At 62.2% G+C, this 15,149-nt stretch overlaps 4 protein-coding genes across 4 annotated transcripts; 3 read left to right on the top strand and 1 right to left on the bottom strand.

The window, feature by feature from the left end:
• Positions 1-3,015: 3,015 nt before the first annotated feature.
• Positions 3,016-6,114, bottom strand: VTJ83DRAFT_5686 (uncharacterized protein; the record flags this gene model as incomplete). The annotated part of the gene is made up of 2 exons (XM_071012313.1): positions 3,016-5,770; positions 5,828-6,114. 2 exons carry the CDS (start codon positions 6,112-6,114, stop codon positions 3,016-3,018), a joined length of 3,042 nt encoding a protein of 1,013 aa, XP_070865061.1.
• A 1,420-nt stretch (positions 6,115-7,534) lies between these two features.
• Positions 7,535-9,378, top strand: VTJ83DRAFT_5685 (uncharacterized protein; the record flags this gene model as incomplete). The annotated part of the gene is made up of 5 exons (XM_071012312.1): positions 7,535-7,805; positions 7,952-8,223; positions 8,302-8,450; positions 8,516-8,759; positions 8,836-9,378. The coding sequence occupies 5 exons, from the start codon at positions 7,535-7,537 to the stop codon at positions 9,376-9,378; spliced, it is 1,479 nt and encodes a 492-aa protein (XP_070865060.1).
• Positions 9,379-11,368: 1,990 nt separating this feature from the next.
• Positions 11,369-12,874, top strand: VTJ83DRAFT_5684 (uncharacterized protein; the record flags this gene model as incomplete). The annotated part of the gene is made up of 1 exon (XM_071012311.1): positions 11,369-12,874. One exon carries the CDS (start codon positions 11,369-11,371, stop codon positions 12,872-12,874), a length of 1,506 nt encoding a protein of 501 aa, XP_070865059.1.
• Positions 12,875-13,958: 1,084 nt separating this feature from the next.
• VTJ83DRAFT_5683 (uncharacterized protein) lies at positions 13,959-15,044 on the top strand (the record flags this gene model as incomplete). Its single annotated transcript, XM_071012310.1, has 1 exon — positions 13,959-15,044. One exon carries the CDS (start codon positions 13,959-13,961, stop codon positions 15,042-15,044), a length of 1,086 nt encoding a protein of 361 aa, XP_070865058.1.
• Positions 15,045-15,149: the final 105 nt, after the last annotated feature.

The raw sequence follows: 15,149 nt of genomic DNA, 5'->3' as shown, positions 1-15,149 counted from the left end.
TGGGCACGCACACAACACGGTCAGCGTCAGTCGCGACTTTTTGCGCGGTGTGGTGATGGTGATGGTGGTGGTGGTGCGGCAAATATCCCGATGGTAAAGGAGAGAAACGGAGACAACGGCGACGACGGCGACGACGATGATGGGAATGATGATGACGGTGAAAGACCGACGTCCACAACCGAGGGAAGAGTCATGATTTTCGTCGTCGCGCAGCCACGAGCTAGACGACACATCATGCCGGCGGGTAACGCGCAACGCCACTCGGTGGCGGATCCGGCCGGCCCTGGAGTCCCCGGATCCCAGTCTCGCGCGGGTTTATGCCTCGCAGGGTGGCGTAGCCCATACCCATCGCACAGGCGCGACGAGGCGGAGGGGCAGGCAAAGGAACGAGCCAGGGACGGTGGTAACTCACAAATCTCAGCAGCAGTTTGCGGCGATGGCGATGGCGATGGCGATGGCTTTGGCGACTCTTGCGCGGCGGACGGAGTGCAGAGTCGAGGTCCAAGGGGGGAACGTGATGGTGGAAGAGAGAAAAGATTCGCGAATGGGAGCTGGGGCCGGAGCTTGAAGGTTCTTATTTGGCGATAATTGGAGGGGCTTGCATTGGGTGTGCATCCAAAGTGGGGAATTTCGAGGGTTCTCATTTTTTTCGATTTCCCGTTTTCCACTTCCTTCCCTTTTTTCCTCTGGTCCAGCACCCCACCACGAGGCTGCATCCCTGCCAGCAGGAATTCTGGATCCTTGGATCCTTCAGGGCTTCTTTCTTCGTCCCTCTCGCCGTCGTCAGCCCAGCCCGGAACTTGGCTGAAGGTGACGGGTTCTGAACTCGCCAAGCACTTCCCCTGGTGTCGTTCACATGTGTTTTTTCCCCCTTGTGTCTCTCTCTCCTGAGGGGCTCTGGTGATGGATTGATTGATTGGTGGCGTTGTCTTCAGTGCGATCCCCAACGGCCCGGCTGTGTTTCGGTTTGCGATCTTCGGCCCGGGGTTGCGAGGTGGTCTGGACCCCGGCCCTTAGGGTTTACCATCACGCCCATTGGCGGGACCCACGCCTTACCTTCTTGTACTACTACGTACGCAGCATGAAGGAGCCCTGGCACGGGCCATTCCGGAGCAACGCTGGACCAGACGGGACCAGATGGATAGCCTTGCCTCCATGACCCACCAGAGCTCCCCCCCGTACGCAGTATGTACATGCAATGGCGGTCCCCAACGCCATCGGAAAGATGGCCGGGCAACGGGATTCTGCAAGGACAACGAACCAGCAAGCGGGCGATGACGAACCATGGCCCGGTCGCGTCTACTATAGGTATGGAAGAGAGAGAGGCCTCCTGCCAAGGTTCGTTACAGCCACACCTGTCTCCAACCTTGACTGACATCCTTGGCATGTATTTGGTTGTTGCACACGACACCTACCATGCCATGTACCTCTGCAAAGTGCCGTCTGCTGCCAAAAAAGGCCAGCCAGGCAGTTCCCCAGTGGCAACTTGCGGTCAGCAACGTCGGGACCCATTTGGCCCCCCCCTTAGAGCGTCGCTAGCCACCTTTCAATGCCGCCCGACCTGAGGACGAACCCGGGCGCTGTTGTTGCCCCTCATCTTATTATTCTCCATCTAGGCCTGGCAAACAACGCCATGATGAGGAGAGCGCCCCCCCCCCCCCCCCCTCCTCTCTCTCTCCCAACCACCAAGCCATCCTTCCTCCGATCGATGATTCCCCCCTTCGAGGTACAGCAATACCGGGTCCCGTGATACATCCCGCTACAGAAAATGCCGCACGGCATCGACTGGCGCCCTCAGCATTAGCCTGTTTCTGCTAGTTTGCTAGTTACCTTATCTTGCTTCGTATTGCGTTGTGCGCTCTGGTGGGATTACACCATCAATGGAGTCAACCGCTTCGAGCTCCCAGTTTTCCGCATCCCGGGGGCACGAGATGAACGGGTTTAGGGTAAGGCAAGGGGGGGAGGGGGAGAGCACCGGCTTTGGCTTGTTGACATGTATGAATGCATCGCAGATGCGTGCAGAATTCCCGAGATCTAATGGACAGGCTGCAGCTCGCGCTGACCGCTTGGTGCGGGATTCGGCGCATGCTGTTTGCCGCTGCTTGTGCGCGATCGCCTGCATTGGATGGTGCACGGAAGCACGGCAGGTCGCCCCAATGCAACCCGCAACCTGCAGGACCTCAAGGTATGGAGTGCTGGGGATGGTTGGATGTCAAAATGGCCAGGACTGTCTGCCCACCGTCCAAGACATCACAGTGTATGGCGCCCGCCTGTGTTCCTGCACCGGGTGTCCGGCACAGAGACGGATCCAAACGCTGGGGATTTTGAATCTCATGACATCCAATGGTCTGACATGATCGGGCATGATCGGGCCATTGTGATCGTGTGGATGCTACTCGAAGCCTTTCTCTCCCTGTCGAAAGGGAGCCCCCTCTGCAACCTTGCCCACCTGCCCATGGTGGGAGCCTTCTGCGCTACAAGGAGGTGCTCAGAGGATGGGCTAGCTCCAAATCAACACCCGACCGAGCCCCCCTAGGGAGGTAGGTAATAACAACCAGAGCGGTGCATGCATGGCATGTACTCTGTTCTTTAGTCCACGATTCCAAAGCTTCGGAAAAGCGGCTCTGATAGAACGAGCCCGGCTAGAGGGGAGGTTGCTTACACACCCACCCCGCTAGCCTTCTTGCTCTTGCGTCGTGCAGTGGTCTCAAAGCTATAGGGTAGGAAGCAGAGAGACGTATCATATCCTAACGCTGTGGCGAAAATGCCGAAAGCTTGGGGGGGGGGGGGGGGAGGGGGCTGTGCATCCAGAGCGTTCCTGGGAAGGTCAATATCGGTCACGGTCGGGACATGGCGGATTTGCCACCGTGGCAGTGTTGCAACAGAAGCAAATCGACCGGTCGTGGCCCGGCAGGAGAAAGGGTATCATCGTCATGTTGTACACAGATGGTAATAGTACATAAGGTGGGTGGGTGGGTGGGTGGTGACGCGACCGTCACGTTATCGGAATGGGATCTACCCTGAACCGTTGATGTCCATCTCGTTGATGGCCCACTCCTTGTCAACAAACTCGCGCCTCTCGCCCAGGAAGACGAGGCGGCCGGCATCCTTCTCCAGCTGGTCGACAATGTACTTCTGGGCGACTTCGCGGACCTGGTCCTTGGTGACGTCGAGGAGCTGCTCGCGGCGCTTCTGCTTCATCTCCTCGGTGATGCCGTACACAAACTGGCCCAGACCCTCTTCGTTGACGGCGCGAGGAGCGTCGACGCCCTTGAACACGGATATCTTGGCCTCCTCGAGGTCGCGGTCGGTCCACTCCTTGTCGACGGCCCACCGGCCGGCGTTGCGCATGATCCGGATCGTGTTCACCGGGTTGGGGTCTCGGTACGAGTAGAAGCCGAAGAGGCCGTCGACGGCGCGCGAGTATGCGCCGCCGCCGTAGGCGCCGCCCTTTTCCCTGATCTCGTGGTGCAGGTGCTTGTGCGTCAGGAGGGAGGACAGGATCTGGAGAGGCGCGTTGTCGGGCGACGTGTAGGACGCGGTCGGCAGAGCGAGCGCGCCGTAGTAGACCTGGTAGGGCAGCGGGTAGAACGTCTTGATGTTCCTCGAGTAATCCCGCTTCTTGGGCTCCGCGAAGGAGATGGTCCGCTGGGGCAACGAGCGGAGGAACGTGGACAGGGCGGCCATGTTGTCGGCGACGCTCTGGCCGTCGCAGGTGATGGCGATCCGCATGGTGCCAGCCCCGGCCAGGGCAAACTCCTGGATCCGCTTGAGGTCGGCAATGACGTCCGACAGCGGGTCGGACTCGGGGCGGCTCGCTAGGTTCGTGATCAGCTTGACCAGCGTCAGGCCGCTGACCTGCTCCCGGAAGAACGCATCGCGCGTCAGGCTCGCTTCGGCCGCCCTCCGGGCGTAGCCGTGGCCGGACGCGGCGATGTCGTTGACGACGCCATCCGCAGACGCCTGCAGGAGCTGGCGGATCTGCTGGGCGGCAAGGGGGCTGTCGAAGTTGGTCTCGACGATCAGCTTGCGCAAGAGGTCGAACATGTCGGGCACGTTGCGATCCAGCGCCATCCCGCTAAAGGCGATGCCCTCCTTGGCCTGGGTGAAATCCGTCGGCCGCGATGCCGAGTGGTAGCCGAAGGACAGACCGCCCGTCTTGAGCTTGATGAGGTCTTCGAGCTGCTCCATGGTCAGGTCCTTGGTGCCGAGGCGCATGATGGAATCGCTGAACAGGGGGATCAGGGACCGCAACCTGTCAGGCAGCCCCTCGACGGTGTTGATGGCCCGGACGTAGGTCAGGCCGTTGGTCGGCGCGACCCGCAGCTGGACCTGAACGTTGCCGACCGTCACGCTCTGCAGCTCCAGCGGCTCCTTGACGCGCGGTATGTCCTTCACGTGGACGGTGGGCAAGCAGCTCAGGTCTTCGGTGTGGGACTTGCTCTGCTCGACCAGCAAGGCCAGCTCCTGGGACTCCAGGACCTCGCGGGCCTGCTCTTCCCCGCCGGCCTCCTCCACCACCTCCGAGATCTTGGCCTTCAAGCGGGCCTCCTCCTCCTTGGCGATCTCTTGCACGTACTCGGGCGACGGGGCCATGGTGAAGGTGAAGGTGTTGTCGTTCAGCAGGTACCTGTCCACCAGGCCCTCCAGGTAGCCTCCCTTGGCGTACTCGGCCTCGAACCCAGCCACCGTGTCGTTCCAGGCGAGGGCGTCAAAGGGGTCCACGCCCGTGAACCACTTCGAGTTTAGCCGTTGCAGGAGCGACATGCCAAAGTCGGCCGTCTTGTGCTTCAGGGACACCTCGAGCTGGTGCAGGTAGCCGTCGATCTTGGACCGGTCGAAGCCCTTTTCGCGCACGCGACGAAGGATGTCTTGCACCGTCGGCTTGAGCTTGGGCACGTCGGCCTCCTGAACGCCGGTGAGGCCGATCGAGAAGATGCCGAGCTTGTTGGAACCGTCGTAGCCCGTGTTGGGGCTCCAGTCGGTGCCGAGGCCGGATTCGATCAGCCCCTTGTACATGGGGGAGCCGTAGCCGTCCGTCAGGAGGGCCGAGATGAGGGACAGCGAGAAGGACTCCACCACGTTGGACGTGTCCCCCAGGACCCATGACACGGACGTCTTGAACTGCTTGTTGGGATCGACGAGGGGGTCGACGGGCCCCTGCAGGCGCACCTCGCGCGGCCCGGAGCTGAGATCGATGGGGCGATGGATTTTCATGTCCGCCTCGATCCGCTCAAAGGCGCTGAGCTGGGCGTCGATCTCCCTCAGGTGGTCCGCCAGCGGCATGTCGCCGTAGGTAAACACCTTTGCGTTGCTCGGGTGGTAGTGCTCGGCATGGAACCGCTTGAGCTGCTCGTAGGTGAGGTCCGTGATCTTCTGGGGATCGCCTCCCGAGTTGTTGATATCCGGGAAGATGTGGTCTTGGAAGCGAATGTAGAAGAGATAGCCGGCATCCGACATTTGGCCCTTCATCTCGTTGTACACGACGCCCTTGAAGACGAGCTTCCGGTCCTCGGGGTTGGCCTCCTCTTCGCCGGCGGCGATGGCCTGAGGGTTTTCGGGGCCGATGCGCCATCCTTCCTGGGCGAAGTCGGACTCCTTGAGGAGCGGGTTGAGCGTCGCGTCGAGGTACACCGACATTAGGTTCTTGAAGTCCTGAGCGTTGGTGGTGGCGAAGGGGTACGAGGTGTGGTCCGACGAGGTGAAGGCGTTCATGAAGTTGGAGAGGGTGCGTGGCAGCATCTTGAAGAAGGGGTCCCGGATGGGATACCTGCGGTCATCTTGTCAGGCCCGGCTCCAGGGATGCACGCTAAGGGCGTCGGCTGACTTTTCGCTACCACAGAGCGTGGTGTGCTCCAGGATGTGAGGGACGCCCGTGTCATCGGGGGGGTTCGTCTTGAAGTTGATGGAGAAGACGTTGTTGGCGTCGTCGCGGGCAATGTGAAGATGCTCGGCGCCCGTCTTGTCGTGGCGCAGGTAGAGGGCCGTCAGCTCGAGCTCGGGGACATGCTTGGTCCGCAGGAGCGTGAAGCCGTGGAGCTTCTCGCCGACCTTGGGATAGCTGGAGAGGTCGGTGACGGCTTTGGCCGCCCGCCGGACCGTGCCGCGGAACATGGTGTCGGGTGGACGAGGATGGCGGAGAAAATCCCGTCAGGAGGAGGGGTTGATGCGGCTAAGGATGTCCCGACATGAGGGAAGGCAGGTCGTTTCGTTTGGCCTGCGCGCAGGGAGGGAGATTTTGGACGAGGAGGGTTTTGTTTGCGTCGTCGCGCGGGACCCGGTCGACTCCGAAGGATGCGAATGGAAAGGTCGGAGCTAAGATGGAAATTTCCACGGCGGCCCTGGTTTGCCCAGCGGGTGGTTCGCTTTGATACGGTACCGTACGGTACTGTAACCACTGTACCGCGTAGACGTACCTACCAGGTAGCCGTGCTTGGTAGAAGAATAGTTACCGGACAGGTGGGTGGCCTTTGCGAAACCCCGCCGTGTAACAGCGATACAGCATGACGTATCGTGGATTTCAGACGAACAACGTCTTCACCTGTTTCGCACGCTTCGCACGCTGCGCACGCTGCGCACGCTGCATGGGACGGAGCCTCGAAAGATGGATCGTGGATGATCCCGCCAAGGAAAGCTACATGTTTGTTTGCTGTCCAATGCCCGTTGACGACCTAGGTCGGGTCACTCCCCGGGGGGGAAACTGGTCGCCGGACACCGTCGAAATCTTTCTGTTTCGGGTTGTGTGAATGTGTGCACGCTGGTGCTCCACAACCGAGAGACTGAGATTTATTGGCGGCGAACCCCCCAAGGACTCCCCGGGTTGGAGAAGGCTAATGCAACTGCGACGACGTTTTGGGAGAGACGGAGGAACAATCTTTGCAGTTCTTGACTGGCGCACCTCATTTCCAAAGCATCAGGTTCTATACAACCTCCCCCGGACACCACATAGCCACGATACAAGATTCCCTGCTCGCCAGCAAGACCTACATGCCTGTGCACAATCCACCACGCTCGCTCGCTATAATCCCTGCTCAACCGAAAGACCGGACCACACCCCCTCCATCCCGCCGGTGACCAACCTACAACCTCCACCAACCTTGCCCAGGTACCGACGGCGACCGCGCGAGGTGCACGCCCCGCGGACGCAGACTGCCCTTGTCCGAACCCTGCCCTCGACGTCCGGGCTGTGAGACAACAAAGATTTGCATCCGGGAATCCTGCATGCGTGCGTCAAGGGAACGGCCGGGGCCCGATTGAACCAGCGATCCGGGGGAACCTTCAAGTTTGCCATTCTCCCACAGACTCCCAGACGCAGCCGATCGGCCGAGCCATCGAGCGACCCCCGGTGATCCGGATCGACGTCGAGGCTTCGACGACGACCGTTTCGCTTGCATGTGCCGAGACCCGCGCGCGTCTGACCATTGCCACCGTCGATACTTGCGCTGAAATTTCCCACGTGGCCTCGACCTCGAAGCATCTGCACCCCGTCAACGTCACCGAACCTTTCCAGCCCCCGTCCACGGCCAGCGTCGCCATGGCGTCCGAAACGACAACGGCGCAGCCCCCGGCGCCCGGGGTCAACGGAGATGCGGCGGCCCCGACGAATGGGTACGGCCCCGCCGGGAATGCCGTCTCGGCGGCGGCGGCGGCAGCGGCGGCAGCGGCAGCAGCACCCGCCACGCCCGCGAAGAAGGGGAAGCAGAAGAAGGCGCCCGAGCCGAACGAGGCGTCCAAGCTCATCGCCCAGAGGATCTCACAGCTCGAGCTGGATGCTGCCGGGGAGAAGGACCAGGAGGCCGAAATCGGTGCGTACCCTCCCTGCCCAGATATGTCTCTTTCCACCAACCCAACAACCTGCTGGGCGATGCCGTTTGGCTGCCGGAGTTTGGCTTCGGCCCTGCGTCGCGTTCGCAGCGTCCGGAACCATGGCGGGCTGACGTTGGCTATGCAGAGCGAGAGGTTCGGAAAGCCAACCGGGAGCTCCACAACCAAACCTCCAAGATGAGCGACATACAAAAGATCGAGCACCTGACGAAGCGCTGCTCGGACCTCCTCGCCGAGATGAAGCGGCACGAGCGCGAGAGCATCAAGAACAAGAAGCGGGGCGACCAGCTGCAGAAGGACAAGGACAACAGCCGGAACGAGCTCAACAAGACGGTGTCGCTCAAGGAGAAGCTGGAGAAGCTCTGCCGCGAGCTGCAGAAGGAGAATAACAAGCTCAAGGTCTGCCAGCCCAACCCGGTGCCGGAGAGTTTTGTGTCGAGGGCTGCTGTTTTCTGACGCGTGTGGGCTGGGGGGTAGAACGAGAACAAGACGCTCTCCGACACGCAGATCCGGAGCCAAAACACCTGGGATGAGAGGTACTCGGGCCTGCTGAGGCGGTTGGACGAGTACCAGGAGGAAAAAGACAACCCGCGCAAGCAGGTCGTCGACATGGAGGTGGAGGAGCTGTACGTCGAGCCCGCGAGAACCGCATGCATGGCCAAGGCACGCAAGCTCACAAGATATCTCCAAGGTTTTGCCAACGCTTCAAGTCCTTCATCGACCAATACGAGCTCCGGGAGCTGCACTTTCATTCGCAGATGCGCACCAAGGAGCTTGAGGTCCAGTACAACCTGGCGCGCTACGAGCGCGAGAGGAAGAACTACCTGGCGGAGCTGGACCGGTCGAAACAGCTCAACGCGCAGGTGCAGACCTTTTCCAAGACGGAGGCGGAGCTGCGGCAGCAGCTCAACGTCTACGTGGACAAGTTCAAACAGGTCGGGCGGCGTTTTTTTTTTTTTTTTCTGTTCTAGGGAGGATCCAAGAGACCAGGGCTGACCCCGCGAGGTACAGGTCGAGGACACGTTGAACAACAGCAACGACCTCTTTATGACGTTCCGCAAGGAGATGGAAGACATGTCCAAGAAGACCAAGCGGCTGGAGCGCGAGAACGAGAACCTCAAGCGCAAGCACGACCAGGTCAACGGCAACATCCTCAAGATGGCCGAGGAGCGTAACAAGAACCTCGGCGAGATCGAGGAGCTCAAGAAGAAGTGCGAGAAGCTCAACGGCATCATCAAGCAGATGCAGCAGCAGGGACGCGGCATCCCGCAGGGCATGACGGGCACCGTGGAAAACGGCTACGCCGCGGGCGACCTGGAGGGGGACGAGAGCGAGTACGACGACGAAGACGAGGAGGAGTACGAGGAGGGCGAGGACGAGGAGGTCAGCGAGGAGGGCGACGAGTACGACGACGAGACCGAGGACGAGCAGCAGGCCCCGCCCCAGCCTCAGGCCCCCCAAGGCCAGGCTCCGCCGCAGACGTACGGCCCCGAGCGTCCGCCCCCGGCTCCGGAGGCCGCGGCCGCGGCCGCGAGCACCAACGGCCACCGCTAGGCGCGGTGGAGGATGGTGGCAGGATCGGCGACCATGGAGCTGGGCGGCCCGCCTATCCTCCTCGACAACGGCGGCCTTGCGTTCCCGGGTGCTGCTCGCCTCCGCCTCGGCCCCGACGACTTGCCCCCTCTGCCGGATTTTATCGACCTGGAAATCCCCATCCCCGGCGAGGCGTTGGCTTCCATGGGTCCCGTCGTGTACGGACCTCCGCCGCCGCCGCCGCCGCCGCCGCCGCCGCTGCCATCACAACCACTACCGCCTCCTCCTCCTCCTCCTTCTCCTTCATCATCGCCCCCGAACCAACCGCAGCAACAGAAAGAGCGTTCGCCTGGGTCGTGATGGGCCAGCTGCTTGGGGGTTGGCGATAGTGGTGGTGGTGGTGATGGTGATGGTGGTGAGTAAGGGTTGTTGGAGTCTGGTTCTTTGTTCTGCGTACGTGTGCGACCTTGGGTTCGTGCGTGTATTTGTACATAGCATGAATGATCCCAGTCAGTGTATTCAGCTGTCAGTCCTTGTCTGCCGCAGATGCGATGGGCCTTCGCTGTGGTGTACATGTACTGTGTACACAGAAGGGTGTGCATGTATGAGTCAGGTAAAGTGTAAGGCACAGTAGCATGGCGGATGTTGCGTGGTGAGGTGCCCTGGGGTGAGACGTCAACGGTTCTGCCCTTGACCAGTGACAATCGTGCTTGACTCTCGCGAGGTAGGCAGTTGCTAACTAACTGCGATGCTGAGCCGCCGCCTGAATCAACAAGAAGGAAAAGAAGGAAAAGAAAGAAAAAAAAAAAAAAAAAAAAACAGAAAAATATGCATACAGCAGAAAAGACTAGGCGAAATGGGGGAAAAGAGAGGGCCAGGCATGTTGCTATACCTTGCATTCGCCGAGCGTACCTGCTACTCCATGCATTGAATGATGATGACATGATACGGTCGGTACCTTGGGCAAGGACCAGTAATTACCTAACTACGGGCAGTTACTGTGTACCTGACCAAAGTTACCTGGCTTACTAGGTAAGGTAACAACGTAGTATGGTACCTACCTATGTACCTTACCTATGCATCAGATCCTGGGTAAGGTAGTTACCAAGCAACGTTCTTGTCCTTTGTCTCAACCCATGTCAGGCACGGACGGTGCCCTCCGTTCTTTGGGTTCCCTACACAGTGCACGTTAGCGCACGTCCTACGCTACCACCCGAGTTTGTTATACTTTGTACCTGACACATTACGCCCGTGACATCGCCCGGCCTCATTCCTCTTCTCTCCCCCTCCCATCCCAAAAATAAAACTCAAAAACCATGCCCCGGTAGAACTCTGCCAACCCAGGCGACAATACCATCCTGTCTCGGGACGCTTGCATTCCCGTTGTCATCGTCCCAATTGTCGCCCACTGTTCACTGCGGGTGCCCAATGCAGGTCCGCCTCGGCCCATCCAGCACCCGCGCATGCGATCGCGGAGCCGCCTCATCCTCCCCTTGCGCGGCCGATTGATCCCGACCCCCGGCGCTCTCTTTTCGCTGCGCGTTCCATCCACCCAATGTGCAGGCCGCGCTGCGTCACGCCGTGACGAATCGTCGTGGAATCGGCGCAGCCTGCGTGCCCCCTCCCAGCGCATTCCGCGGTCGACCTGGCCTGGTGACGGCGACGGCACCGGCACCGGCGACGGCGACGGCAACGGCAACGGCAACGGCAACGGCAACGGCACCGGCACCAGCGACAGCGAAAGCGACGGAACGACAGCTGCTGCGCTCGGGATCGAAACGAACCGCCATCAACGAAGCCCCGTCGCATAGAACAAGAACGATCTACCACCTACAGGCTTCCGTCTCTCGCCGACCGGATACCGTCCACGTCCACCACAGCACACACCCCACCTGACCTTGGGAAGGAAGGAAGTTTGTCGATCCAGGCTCGCCAGACCGTCGCAACAAGGTGGATAAGAAATAGCAAACACCAAACCCATCCTACCCCCGAACCTACCCCCGCTGTTACAATGGCTTTCATCCAAGACCCCCGCCTCCGCCAAACCTGGAATCAGCTCTCGCACACCACCGAGGCCGTCACGTCCGACGCCGCCGCCGGCATCTGGGCGTTCGGCCACGCCTACGTCAACCCCTGCCTTTCATCGCTCGCCGCCGCCGTCGACGCCTGGTGCTGCGCCCCCTGCCTGGGCGACCGCGATGAACGGGCCCGCCGGAGCGCCGCCGCTGCCGCCCGCCGGCGCACCCGCGCCGCGAGGGCCGAGTACAGCTTCGACTTTTACGACGACTGGGAGGACGACTTCGCGGCCGACTTTTTGGGGGACGTCGCCGGGGACGGCGACGATGCGGACGTCGACGAGCCCTCCGCGAGGGCCGCTCCGAGCCGGGGGATCTTGGGCGGAGACTGGGAGCGGCTGCTCGCGGGGACGGGCGTGGTCGGGGCCCATCGCGGGATGGGCGGAGGGGGCGCCGGCGCCGGCGCCGGCGATATCGTCGACCAGCCGCGGCGGAGGCGGGGGATGAGCTACGGCACGAGGGGCACCGGGAGGAGGAAGGCCTCGGGAGACGAGGACCCCAACGTGATCCCACGCACGGCGCCGCTGGGGTTTTTGGCGAGGCTGCCGTTCAAGATCGTAGGGAGCCTGCGGTACAAGCCGTCGGCGGCGAATCTGCGAGAACACCCCGGAGGAGGTGGAGGGGCAGGACGCCGCGGCGACGGCGGGATATCCGGCGGGGAGGAACGCGAGCCGCTGCTGGGCCGGAGCGCCGATTCGGAACCGGACCACCGTCACCTGCGACGCGGCAAGCGGGCACGCAGCGACACCACCACGTCGGGCGACACGTCGAGCTCGTACCGGTCTCGGGGCGACCTCTTTCCCAGCGACGGCGAGGGCGACGAGGACGCGGTCCCGCTCGGCGACGAGTTCGCCGTGGCCCTGGAGCGCGTCGACGACCGCGGCAGCACCAGGACGCGCAGCAGCAAGGGCAAGCGGCGCGCCGACGGCGACAAAGGGACGCTGTCCAGGTCAGGGTCCAGGAGCACCATGTCCATGTCGTCGTCGATGCACTCGACGCGGGACGAGTTTGGGCGCGACAGCGGGGTGCTTCCTTCGCCCGCGGAGCCGCATTTCTACGCAGAAGCCGACGCGGAAGCCGACGACGCTCCCGCCGCCGTTGTGCGGGCGCCTTGGCTCGAGGACCTGCGGCGGGAGGAAGAGGAGGCCGAGAGGCAAGAGCACGACGAGGTCGAACGCCGGCGGAAAGCCGCGTCGCACCTCGCGATGCAGCGGGGGCTGAACCCGGAGGAGCCGGCCGGCGCGGTCGAGGCGGCGGATGAACCATCGGAAGATAGCACCCGCCTTCCGCCGCCACACCACCAGCCGCCACCCGCGCAGCCTGCACCTGGCTCGTCAATGCCGGCGGTAGCGCCGGGCAAGATGAACGGGTCGCCGCCGCTGCCGCCGCCGCCGCTGAGCGAGAGCACGTTTGTACCGGCAAGACTGCCGCATTTTGGTTAAGCAGGAAAAAGATTTCTTTGGGAAAACACACTCCTTGTAGGGCGCCATGCGCCCACGGCATGGGAATGGGAGGGCTACGACGGCGATGCTACGACGTATGATGACGTGGGCTCTGGCTTGGGAGGTGGGGGGGGACCGGCGCTGGGATGGGAGGGAATCGGAGGCGGTTGATACCACCATGGAAACGCTATAGAGAGCATGTTGTATATCCCGTGTACACTGTAGTTATTATTTTCTCCTTGCTCGCGAAGCCGCAGTAGCGTTTACTTTTTTGAACAACATAGTTTGTCAAGGCTGATTTCCCCAGCAATCATCCTACCGCCCTCCGATCTAGCGTGTCAGGCTGGCCTTGCAAGAAAACAAGAGAGAGAGAGAGTAGGAGAGAAGAAAGGAAAAAAGTGTCCCGGGACGACGGTTGTTCCTCCGCTCCTCGACACCACCTTTCGGTGTCGTCCCGCCGTGGCGCGTCGGAGACGTTCCGTGACGTGCAGCATGCAGCCCAGATGCCTCGGCTCCTCCCCCGCTCCCCGCATCTTGGCTGGACCTCGAATGCCAGGGCCGGGGGCCCGTTCGCTTCGATCCCCCTTGCGCTCCTTGCCGCTTTGGGTTGGCAGCTCGCTCGGGAACCGTTACTCGGGGCTGGGGTACGCTAGAGGGGGGGGGGCTAAAACATGGGGCGATCCTGTGATCGCGCTGTGGCCGTCGGCTATGTATGTACACTAACGAACTACCGTTTGGCCAGGGAGAGAGGGAGGCAAGTTGTAGTGGAGGGTGGTATTTCTGGGATCGAGATATCAGAAGCGAGGTAAGGGGGCACGGTTGTCTTGTTTTCTTTTCTTCTTTATTTCTTTCTTCTCCCTCGTGCTTCTCTTTCTTTTCTCTTCCTCGTTGCTGCTTCATGCTCAACGTCCATCGTCGCCTTGGGTCCGACTTACAGGCGTCTCTCTGCTACCTCTGCTACGTGTCTGTCTTAGCTGTACCCGCCCTTTTCCTCGGCCATTGGCTCGCACCGCGCCGCTTACACCATCACCACACCGCCCCCTTCCGCATCCACCTTTGCTGGCAAGCTCACCTATCGCCCACCATGTCGTCGTCGTCGTCGTCGTCCACGCCCGAGGGCCCCATCACGACGCCGCTCACCAAGCTCCTCAACATCCGCCACCCCATCCTCCTCGCGGGCATGGCCCGCACGTCCAACGGCCGGCTCGCGGCGGCCGTGTCCAACGCGGGCGGCCTCGGGGTCGTGGGCGGCTTCATGTACACGCCGGACCAGCTCCGCGAGATCCTGGCCGACCTCAAGGCCAACCTGCGGGACCCGTCCCTGCCGTTCGGCGTCGACCTCGCGCTGCCGCAGGTGGGCGGCAACGCGCGCAAGACGAACCACGACTACACGGGCGGCAAGCTGGACGAGCTCATCGACATCACCATCGAGAGCGGCGCCAAGCTCTTTGTCAGCGCCGTCGGGGTGCCGCCCAAGCGCGTCGTCGACCGGCTGCACGCGGCGGGGATCCTCGTCATGAACATGGTCGGGCACCCCAAGCACGCCGTCAAGGCGCTCGACCTGGGCGTGGACATGGTGTGCGCGCAGGGCGGCGAGGGCGGCGGGCACACGGGCGACCTGGCCGGCACGGTGCTGATCCCCGCCGTGGTGGACGTGGCGCGGCGGTACCGCCCGCCCATGCTCGGCGGGCGGCAGCCGGCGCTCGTGGTGGCGGCGGGCGGCATCCACAACGGCCGCGGCCTGGCGGCGGCGCTCATGCAGGGCGCCGCCGGCGTGTGGGTGGGCACGCGGTTCGTGGCGAGCGTCGAGGCGGGCTGCAGCGAGCAGCACAAGCAAGAGGTGGTGAGCTGCGGGTTCGAGGGCACCGAGACGACGCTCGTGCTGAGCGGCCGCCCGCTGCGCATGAAGACCAACGACTACATCCGCAAGTGGCACGCGCAGCCCGACAAGATCCGCGAGCTGTGCAGCAAGGGCGTCGTGCCCCTGGAGCACGACCTCGAGCAGGGCAACGACATCGACCCGCCCCACCTCATGGGCCAGGTGGCCGGCGCCATCCAAAAGATCCAGCCGGCGGGGGAGATTGTGGACGAGATGGTGGCCGAGGCCGTGGACATGCTGAAGCTGGCGAGCGTGTACCTGGGGGGGAACCAGGCGGGAAGCAAGCTGTGACGAAGAGGGACGACAAAGGGGTTTTGGATGTCAGGCATGAGCAAGTTCCACGAAGCTAGCACCGGTTCAGAAGAGGAGCAGCGCACCGCCGCAGATCATGAGATT

This window comes from Remersonia thermophila, chromosome 5, assembly GCF_042764415.1.
Source record: "Remersonia thermophila strain ATCC 22073 chromosome 5, whole genome shotgun sequence".
NCBI lineage: Eukaryota > Fungi > Ascomycota > Sordariomycetes > Sordariales > Chaetomiaceae > Remersonia > Remersonia thermophila.
The sequence above is the reverse complement of the archived record's forward strand: the minus strand, read 5'-3'. Positions and strand labels throughout refer to the sequence as shown.